Source organism: Lytechinus pictus, chromosome 7 (assembly GCF_037042905.1).
Source record: "Lytechinus pictus isolate F3 Inbred chromosome 7, Lp3.0, whole genome shotgun sequence".
Classification (NCBI taxonomy): Eukaryota; Metazoa; Echinodermata; class Echinoidea; order Temnopleuroida; family Toxopneustidae; genus Lytechinus; species Lytechinus pictus.
The window spans coordinates 4,657,554-4,668,892 of record NC_087251.1 but is presented as its reverse complement, the minus strand read 5'-3'; the positions used below and the strand labels follow the sequence as shown (position 1 = coordinate 4,668,892).

Below are 11,339 nucleotides of genomic sequence, written 5' to 3'. Positions count from 1 at the left end.
ATGCTAGAGGTTTTTTAAAGAGAGAGAGGGGGGTGGGAGAAAAAATTAATAAAATGTAATATATTGTTTATGACTAAAATAAGCACTATTGAATAAAGAAATTTTCAAGTCCATGATCATGTTTGTACATGAAAATCAAAGATGTATAGACGTGCATCGATTTACGGATAGTATTCCTCTTGGTGTTATTTCACTTTAGTTTTAATGATGTAGAGATAAAACCATACTCTAAGTCTAAAGTCTGCTCATATATGAATAAATATACCTTATCAGATAGGCACTTAAAAAACGATAAAAAATAGCTTCTCATCAAAAATGAATAAAATCTTGTCATTTTAAAATGGAATCATTTCATTTTTTTATCATAACTAGTATTTTAATAGAAATTTAGTGACTCTATGAGAGCGTCTCTTAAAGTTCGATTTGACTGGTTTTAGAGTGTATACTAAAGGTTTAGATCAAATTATCCAGTATAGTGTATGATAGATCAATAATGTGTTTGGTCAGAACACTTGAGAAAGTCAAATCATAATCCCTTTTTTCTTAAATATACATGTATATAAGTCTATCAATTTATTCAGATACATTTTAAACAGGTACAAAAGATCAGCCAAAATTATCTCCATATCAATCTATAACATAACCAAAAAAATATTTTCAAAAATAAGCATTCATCATTGCAACTCATATTTCCCATTATTTGGTAGACACATGAGCACCATCCACCAGACATTCTATTCTCAATATTAAAAGTGACTTCTCAAGTAACAGACATATCATTTTAGCGACAACCCTTAAATTTACATCCAAGATGGATTCTCTCATTACTTAAACAAGTTGTCAGCTTTTAGACATTAGTCGGAATCATTAGCTCCATCTCTGGTAAGTATGTATATATATTTGTCTGCCAAGTCAAATACGATTTGATTCTGAAGTGAGTTACGATACGACTTTGACTGTCATCACGCTCTCGCTATTTTCCCGCAGCTGAATCTTCTTTTCCCTCAACCAAAACTTGTCCAAATCCATCGATTTTTCGTGCTCTTAAACCATATTGCTACAAGATACCAATTTGCTAAGACTTCGGTCCAGGCAGAATCTCTGTGTCAATTAGACGAAATTGACGACTAAAAATACACAGTAAAGGATTTTATGTCATTTCATGATCCATGTGATCGGGGGAGACTTATGTGGCGCCTCTATACACCCGCATCTTAAGAGCATGCATTGTAAACATTAAGGCAAGAAAAGCACGCAAGGGGTATGCAGCTCCTTATTTCTTCAAGTCACGTGGTTCTTCTAAATACTCACACCTTGTAATAAAGCGATGCGTCAGTGCAAAGGTATCACTGGCATTCCTCTATTCAAACCATAGAGTATCTCTCTACTCTTCTCCCTTTCCTTTAAAAAACACATGGGCCACTTAATCTTGTTAATAATACCTTGAGCTATGGTGGATATGTAAAGTTAGAGAGGAAGGGAAACCATATTGCAATCAAGCTTTCAAACGGTGATGACTACGAGGTTCATGTAGTCAATTAAAGACATTATGGGTGTGATAAAAGAGGTTGATTCAAAGATAATTATTCTCACTTAATATTAACATAATTAAAATAGCAACTGTGTAAATTACTTGCACAAAAATAAGTAGCAATGAATTTGCAACTTAATATTATTTTTTTTAGATTTTGTTTTATTCAGAATTTAGGATGAAGTCCAATGCATGTGCCCCTCCCCCCCAAAAAAAAAAAAAATTATGATCTATAATTAAATAAAAATCCCCAAATCATATAACTTTGATTATGATATCTTTAAAATATGAAGGGGATATGAATATACATTCTTAAACAAATAATAAATCATGACACCTTATCAACAAATTTTCGTGCATCCCAATAGACAATGAAGAATCATATTTATTACTTTTATATTTATTAATTTATATTAACAAATTCAATATTCATATCATACTAATTCAATTGAAGCGGTCACAGATTATATAATTATCGAACATATTTAATGGGAGATAAATACAAAATAATGAAAGACAATTGTCTTTAAGTGTCTTACCTGAGTGGTCTCCAGCTCCTAGATGTCTGAATCCAAGGATATCATTGACAGTATGTGATGATGGCCATGATCTCATCGCACAGGAGTTAGCTGCTGCTGCTGCTGCCGCTGCTACTTTAGAAGCAGTGGTTCCAGCAGGTGCAGGGGCACAAGGATAGGGATACAGGGCAGTGTTATAGAATGAACGATGGGAATCCTTGGTAGGATCATATGGGTGATGCTGAAGATGAGACAAAGTGTTGTTTCCTATCTTGTTTCTGAGAATCCTGCTGATGGAGCTGACTGAAGGAACATTGTACTTGTCACAGACTCCCTCAGCTAAGAGTTTATCACGTATCTCCCAAGCAAAGATACCTGGATCACGCTGCTTGTATTCACGGATCTTCTTAACCACATTGGGAGTGGTGACCCGGGGCTTAGAACCACCAATTGCTCCTGGTAGGATGGAGCCAGTCTCGTTATAACGGGCCAGGATCTTGGAGACACAACCATGGGAAACACGGAGCTGGCGGCTGATATCACAGGGTCGAATCCCCAACTGAGCGAGTTCGACGATGCGGAGTCTGATGGCGTTGGGAAGAGGACGTCCATTGACGAAGACACCACCAAGTTGATTCACTTCACCAAAGGTTTGTTCTGGAGGAAACATACCATAAAAAGCCATGGTTACACACTAACTTGGTAGATTTGGATGAGAGGGGTGTGAGGAGGAGAATGAGATGGATCGGATGAGAGTGTGAGAGGGGATGCTATGAGATGGAGCGCAGCTGACCGAACGTCGAGCAAACGAACGAGCGAGCTACGACGGCGATGGACGAATGAGTGTGACGAGCTCGGCAATACGACTCCCTTTTGACTGTCCGAGGGTGGAAGGAAAGTGAGAGAGAAAGGGATGAAGGTAGAGAGAGATGAAGAGAGGTGAACGCCATTAAGAATGGCAGTGGTCTGTTTGATCAACGTGAAGAACGTTTCCGACTCAATGCTGTATGAGTACCATTCCGCATCGAATCGACTTCCAAATCAATGACCTCGAGCTCCCATGGGACTTTGTGAAAATTCTAATGATTATCCCCATAGGATTAACCAGCCAAACAAAAATATTACCATATAAATTTCCTTATTATATTCGAATACATTCTTAACATATTTATCATTTTAATAAGCATTTCTGTACATTACAGTATTAATACAAATCCATGAAATTGTGTGTGTTTAAATGTATTTCTTAATAATCCTCATAATAAAAATTTGTATCATGAACGAAGATCTCATATTTTACACTTAAGTTACCCTATATTGTTTCAATTACGTAATATCATTTTGAAAGAAGAATCTTAACACCCTATCGCCCGTTATATTCTCTCTCTCTTCCTTTTTTCTACTTCAATTTAACCTATTAATCTTTACTTTCTCCATCCATCTCTATCATCCTATTCTTAGTTTTCATTCGTTGTCCTTGATACATTCAACGTTCCTTAAAACAAGACTTGAATCAAACCTTTACTTTAAAAAAAAAAAATATATATATATAAAAGAAAAAGAAAAAGAAAGAGAAAAGAACAAAAAATGAGAAATAAGTTCAAATAAATCACTATTTGAATTTTTATTTTTACTTGAAGAATATTTATGATGGCGAAAATTGTCAAATTGACTGGTTGCCAAATAATAAGAAGAACCCCCCTGTCCCTGTGAGTTTTGTATTACTTTATTATACCTGCTTGGTCCATTTATTATCTCTCAATTATCATCAAGCTTTCCCAGCCTCTGGTTCCATCCCTTTCTTAAAATTAAATAATATCAGTTCTGAATTTAACAAAGGAGTATTGATAAATATGTGTGGAATTTGATATTCTTAAACATTATGCTATTTGATGTCATGTAGAATATTGCTTGGAAGGAATGAGTAAAATCCAACACGCATTCATAAGTAAATTCGTAACACATTTAAATCGTATTGATATGGTGCCATCTGGTCCATGTTCATTGAACATTTTAAAGCACACACTTATTATTTGAGATCAGATCAAATCTTGGAATACTGATTTGGGTCCTCATTGATCATGTTGATGTTATATAGTCATGCTGAGAATGAAAGTGTTTTTTTTCCTTAAAAATTCACAGTAAATTAAATAAGTTGCATCCCATTTTTGCTGCTGTTTAAAGCTTCAAAAATCATTATAAAAACCATACAAAAGGGAGTAAATGAATTTGAAAGCTTGAATTGCGGTATTTATAATTCTATTCAAACATTACCGTGATTTTCTGATGGCGATGGATTAAATGTTTGTAGTTTGCTCAGTAAATACACTCGATGGAGCGATGAATGAGAATGAAATAAATGTGTATCATTGCTTGCAGACTGACAATTAATATTGATTTTTCTTTAAATGGCATACCGGATAAAATTTTCGCTTTAACATTTTCATCTGCCCCTCTCCCCCATTGAACTCTCTCTTTCTCTCTCCCCCTGCCTCTGTCTTTCTCCCTGCTTCTCTCCGCCTCCCTCTCTCTTTCTGTCCGTCTCTCCCACTCTAACATTTTTTCCCCTCTTGGATTGTACAATATCTTTTCCCCTCAACCTTTATTTGTTCTTATAACAAGCCATTCTGACATGCGTCTTAGATCTAGCAGCATGCTTCAACTGATTCGGAGGTCCATTTATGTCTTTGTAAAGGTGACTTTTAACTTGGGCCCCAATGTCTTATTTTAATACACGTCTGAGAAAAAAGAAGAAGAAGAACGCTTACATAATCATGTCGTATATCCTTACTTATCATTTTTTATTTTCTTTGTTCGAAATATGACACTGTTTTGTTTAGAGATATATGCTTATTGGCTCCTTCTGTTTTTGTTTTGTTTTTGCTTGCTCTCTTCTCCTCTCCACCCATGTACCCCAACCCCATTCTCTGTCTCTCTGACTCTCTCTGCCTCTGTCTATCTCTCTATATCTATCAATCTCGTCATTTTTCTGTTGTTGTTTTTGTGAGGAGGTTTGGTGTTCTTTAACAGTTTTTATTTTCAATGCCTTTCGTCACCCATCTCCCATTCTCTATCTGTTGCCCGCCCCCCTGATTAAGCTGTCTATATAACGAAACGATTAAGGCAATATTAATAACTGACAGAAGTCATGGATTGCCTAGTGAATTGTCACGAATGATTGCCTGGCTTCGAGTCAGCGGCCATGTTTGCCCGGGGACCCCCAAAGGGCTGTGGATGCGGATGAGAGAAAATGTTTGAATTAAGGATTACCCAGTAATCGTACTTGCCAATTCAATTAGTCCTATATCGTAACACATCTCTTAGGGCACGCACGGCTCATACGGACGCGTGCAGCTCTTGCGTCGCCCCAGACCCGGGGGCCAGACATCAAACTATCGGGTATTTCCCATTCTTAGCAGCATGCAGCCGCTGCTGAAGTCGTATACACTTCCATCCAACCTGGATAATTCATTTAATTCTAGATTTTCCTCTAGAGAATTTAGCGAAAGTGAAGAGTTTTAAGTGAGTGGAAGTGAATATGTTGCAAGTGTGTTCTTCCATGGTTGCTTTTGGTACGCATGAACGAGATTGACAAGGCGTATAATAGGGTTAGTACATTTAATATTCATGAGACCTTATTGATGGTAAAGCAACCTGTCTGTCTTTGTGTGAAACACACGTGTGAGTAGAAAGCGTCCTCAGCTGGCTATACGAGAATATGATACAAAATGGGATCGGTAACACCGGTCATTTACTATTCACGATACACTTCTAATTAAAACATTTCATCACTAGTTTTCCATCTGAGGATTCGGTGAAAATATGAAACAGGTATCTTCCTAGCAAGTCCCTTCTCGTCCTCATTCTAAGCATAAAGAGACTCTCAAATGCAATTTTGAAATAGCCACCCAAAAGTTTGAAAACATTGCGTTAAAAAGAAAAATGAATATCATATAAGTTTAGATAGTAATTAACCATCCGGCGTAGATGGGAGTGTGCAATTATTTTTCATCTAGAACTGTTTGGGACTGCTTTGGAACGTGAATGGAAGATGAAGAGAAGAGAAATTAGTTGTCATGATCATTGAGACATGTTGTCTACTGGCATTGCTAGCAGACGACAGAGCTATAACCTCATCCCCAGGGGTATGACAGCTACACAATGTTTGCTCGCTGTGTTGCCTATCGATTGGTGAAGCTAAAACCTTGTTTTCTCTGTCAATGCGGTTGGACCGGCGGGTATTGTGCTATATCGTCCAGACCCATCAACTAAACTCTGGCAGAAGCTAGATCCCGTGCTCTTCTTTAAACTTCAAGAAGGGCAGAATTGGATAGGGAATGATTAGGGGTATGTTTTTATGAATTTGGAGTGAAAGTAGGGGCAGAGTTGTTAAATAATTATCTTGCCAAGTGGCTGCAGGGTAATGTATTTCAAGCGTTGCAAAGGAAAGGAAATGAAGGGAATTGACATGATTTTTAACGGGTAGATGCATGCAATATTGCGAGCACCCTCTGGAAATACATTTACTATAAATAATGCAAATCAAACACAATATTCCAATGCACAGTCATATCTCTTCTTTATTTCTTTCTTTTCACCCCATAACACTATGCATGATCACAGTAAAACCTACTCATTGAAAAAAACATTATCAATGTTCGTGACTATAACTTAATGAACTTGATATATCGTTTTAATCAACAATTTAAAGACAAGTTTATTGAACGTTACCACATTGCGGTTCCTTGTATAAACTTATGCATTACAAACAATAACAGTAGAAATATTATTCATATTTACATGAGTGCTTGAAATACATAATTATTATGTTTTGTATAAAGCTCTTCCATACTATTTTATCGATGAATGGACTTCAGCAATTCCAAGTCAGCGACCTATTTTTTCTTCAAATCTGAATCTCAAATTGTACCGCTAATAAAGCTCTCTCGGTTCGGACGAGTCAAATTACACTTCAGTGATGAATGTATTATTCTAATCATTAGGAATCAGTACATGGATAGCGAGTATTTCCTCGGAATGATATCGGATAATTCATCGCTTTTAACTCTCCCCCTTTTACACCTTTGTTCCCCTTCATTCCCCTCGAACTAATTGTATAATTCTGGATGTTTTCATAGTTTTCGCCTCTTCACCTTGCCTTAGTCTGGGATCTGTCGTCGGGAGCTCATAAACGAGCGGTTACTTCACGCGGCTACTAACCCGCTCACTCACCTCGCTCGACCCGCTCAAGCCTCGGCATCGGATTGCGAGACCTCCACACGATAGACAAATCTCCTTGTCATTATGGAATGTATACTTTTTGTAGCGAGTATAATAACAGAGAAATTGAATCTACACAGCGGTTTTAGGCAGCATATGGACAGAGTTAATCCAGTTTGAACAGCCAATTGTCCATTGTGTTTAGATTTCATTTCGTGCTAAGTTTGGTGCTGACAGAAGAGGGAAATTTCTCATAAAATCATAAATTACATTTGTAATATTCGTATATTGAAATATTAGAAATAAATATTAGAGAGACAAGGTTTGTAATAAACATTGTCTTAAATTCTATCAAACGCAAGTTCTTGTTTTTCATGCAAAATTTGTTAAAGGGATTATAATACCAGCGTCTCTATACAAATCGACGTACTTTTAATATTATAATTAAGTACAATAGACAAAATGTTAGATATGACTGACTTGTATAGGCAATAAAGTTAAAAGAGGGAACTTGTTGAATCATCTCCATGCCTCTTTCTGCAGTATTAGGAAAAATAATTATGAAGTATTCACAAGAAATAGTACTCCAATTGGCTTTATAAACTTCCGAAACACAAGTTTGAGAGAAATATCGTCTATGTGTGTGGCTCTTAATGATTTTTCTCAAATAGAATGAAATAGATATGTTACTAAAATAGTCGTTCTTAACTGGAATGAAATCATTGGATTGATAAAAGGGGAATTGTTTTGTCTCGAAGGCATCTCATTATCAAAAGAAAATCGTGCCCATTTCATAAACAAAAATTTTATTCATGTATTTATGTGAGCGGGTAACATATAACAAACAGGATTTCAATTGAAATTTCGATCGAATTCGGTTTAGGATTTCCATTACATAAAATACTCGAGAGCAAAATTAACACGAACTAAAAATTCCATTACAATAATGTTAAAAACGTGTATAGCAGTTTGAGTCAGTGTCTCAAAATGAGTGCATGCAACGTTGTCAAACAACTTTGATAATCATTTTGAATTAAACCAATATTCGTGTAATTAGTATTGAATGATGCAAAGGAAAGGGAATAAGATAAGGCACACTGCGAACAAAATGCAATTTAAGTTCCAATTTCAAACTGTTTTCCCCCTTTTTATTGCAAATGCCATTTGACTTTAAACAAAGGTATTGTTGTTTCAATTTTCGTAAATAAAAGTCCCATAAACTTACAAAAGTTTGAAAAGTGTATATTGACGAAGAAAAATTACGCATATATAGGAATCCAATTCGAACTGCAAATATATAGATTGTTACTAATGATTTTCCATGGGTCTTACAAAGTAAAACATTTACTACAACAAATCATTGCAACAAAAATACAATAGCCCCCATAACAACGCATTATCCGTAAACATGGTTTTAAAAAATTATTAAATATTGAAACGAAAAATTAATTTGTTTCCTCAAGATTATAATATGGACAAAAACACGCTCTCTCTCTCTCAACTGACTTCTTTTTATTATTTTACAAAATAATTCTTAAAGAAATAAATTCAGGTTTATAATTACTGCAAAAAAAATCATTTTCTTTATATTGAATTTACATATTTACAAGGTTTTCCTTTCATATCACAGAGACGTACATGAGCAAGATAGTATACATAAATCAAACTAATTCAATTATAATATTTCACTATTTTGACAAACATGTCCATCTACAACAAGAGTATAAATACCATTTCTTATCATACTTACTTTTGTTATTTGAAATGAATAGGAAAGAATGAAAAGAAAGAAAGATAATCATAGATGATGATATTGTCCTTTGATCAACGATATATACACCACTTTAGGACATAAATCATGGAAATGAAGAAATGGAAAAATAGCTCTTAGCGTATCGATGCATTACTGGTTTTGGGTGCATGCATTTGTCATGTTTGAGCCGGTAGAACGCGGGTACATATCGATTTAAGAACTTCCCGATAAATATTGTTCAAATAACCTGCGCTGGGACTGCTAAAATGGTTTTAACTGCCTCGATTCCAATGCCTTCAGATCCCTATCGTTTATCCTGTACTTAACAACCCATGGGCAAAACATTGATTTTCATTAATAGACCTTACTAAATGTTTAGATTGTCTTTCCCCTCGAATGATGTATACCCGGAACGCGGATGGCTGGTGTGCCTATAGTGTCGGCCTTAGGGGAACATAGTGTCCGTGCTTTGAAAGCAGCGGCAATCAGCAAAAATATATTTTCACTTACCCATCATTATTCGAGCCGATGATGATGTTGATGTTTCTATTGATTTGTCGGCGAGTAAGCCTCTACCCGTTTATAGTTCCTTTCTCAGACAAGCACGACGGTTGAATGTTTTTCTTTCCAAGCGTTTATACTGAAACGCGCCTTTTTTTTTATAAAAAGAAGTTTTTACTTTGTAGATGAATGAGAGAAAGGGAATCCCAGCAAACTGGGAGCCGGCTTATAGACCGGAAGTACCCGGTGGATTCAGAAAGAGTCTCTTGACTAAAAAGTAGTGCTCATGAATGTGAGACGTCGACACTCCACCAGTAAGTTCATTCACAAACCCTATCGAATAATGTAGTCACGACATACAGCCCCAAAACGAAGTGCATGATAAACAGATCTCCAAGTTTCGAATTCCTCTTAATAAAAATTCAAAGCCACCTCGCTTTACTTGTTTCCCTTATTTTGCGATTTGTTTGTAGAAGATGACAAAGGAGGCTGGATGCATGTCTGTATGGGGTGTCCGATAGTTAGCTACGCGGTTCGTACTGGTGTAACGGGTTATAGAGTAAGGAGTAACCCGTATCCGACATGCCCTATCTACAGACGTTCTTGAACAAGCTCTCTGATTGGTCCCTTCATTCTTCGTCCATTCCCACGTTCAACTTGCTGTCTTACTTCTATCAAACTTTTTAAGGTTAAACATCCCCCTCAACCGATGTTTCAAGCCACTCATATTGACTTTTTGTAATCATTGGAATCTGCTCAATGAAACTATCTAGAAATATTAATTATTGGGTTACCAAGACGTGTGACGGTATATTTGGTTGTCGATTGGAGCTTTGGCCAAACGGTCAATTAAACGGGAAGTCAAGGAAAATTCAAGGTTATGACCTGGACACTGTTAGATATGTAATAGGGGCTACAAATCTTTTTTGGTCGTGGCATGTCTAAATAAACCGGGGGTATAAAGATATAAAGTCACAGCACTGAGTAATCGAGAGCGAGTCAGAAGATAGATCGACAGCTCCTGAAGTTCAGCTCCTTTCGCACAATCCTCTTTATTTATAAAACTAAATCAGTTTTCCTGATACAAGAAAAGATAAAACAGAATTACCAGTGGACATATAGTACAGAATGTCTGCAAGGGTGTCGGCACTAGAGTACAGTTCCACGACCAAGAAAAAAAAAGAAAAAGAAGGCGATTACATAAAATGAAGATAAAATATTACATTATGATGTTATTTTTTAAATATCTATCATTATCAAAATCTATCAGGAAATTAGACTTCTTTTTTTTTATCGTTTCTCTCGCTTGAAACTTTTATGAACTTTTGTCACACACGTCATGTGTGACCCAATTTCTTCATTTTTTTTTTTTTTTTTGGGGGGCGGCTAATTACGCCATTGTGTGTTGGCTATAGAAAAGACTAGCAATTTATGTATTTACCCCTTTACATCTATTTTCTATCTATCTATCTATTTATCTATCTATCTATCTCTCTTTCTATCTATCCATCCATCCATATATCTATCTATCTATCCATCCATCCATCCATCCATCCATCCATCCATCCATCTATCTATCTATCTATCTATCTATATATCTATCTATCTATCTATACATCTACATCCATCCTTATATTCACATGTACTTAGCTGTTTCCTCCCCTCTATCATGATATACCCCTCCCCTTTTCCTTTTTTGTGCCGCTAGAAAATTATAATGAATGCAACAAGATATATTTTGTGTGAAAATTCCTCATTATAAGCATTTTTTTCACTTCCAGGTCTAGTGTGATACATCATCGACACCCGTGAGAGC

At 36.0% G+C, this 11,339-nt stretch overlaps 1 protein-coding gene across 1 annotated transcript; it reads right to left on the bottom strand.

Moving 5' to 3' along the window:
* Nucleotides 1–627: 627 nt before the first annotated feature.
* LOC129264051 (paired box protein Pax-1-like) lies at nucleotides 628–2,744 on the bottom strand. Its single transcript, XM_054901925.2, has 2 exons — nucleotides 2,071–2,744; nucleotides 628–632 (listed from the first exon to the last, which is right to left on the bottom strand). The coding sequence occupies exons 1-2, from the start codon at nucleotides 2,732–2,734 to the stop codon at nucleotides 628–630; spliced, it is 669 nt and encodes a 222-aa protein (XP_054757900.2). The 5' UTR covers nucleotides 2,735–2,744.
* Between the last annotated feature and the right edge of the window lie 8,595 nt (nucleotides 2,745–11,339).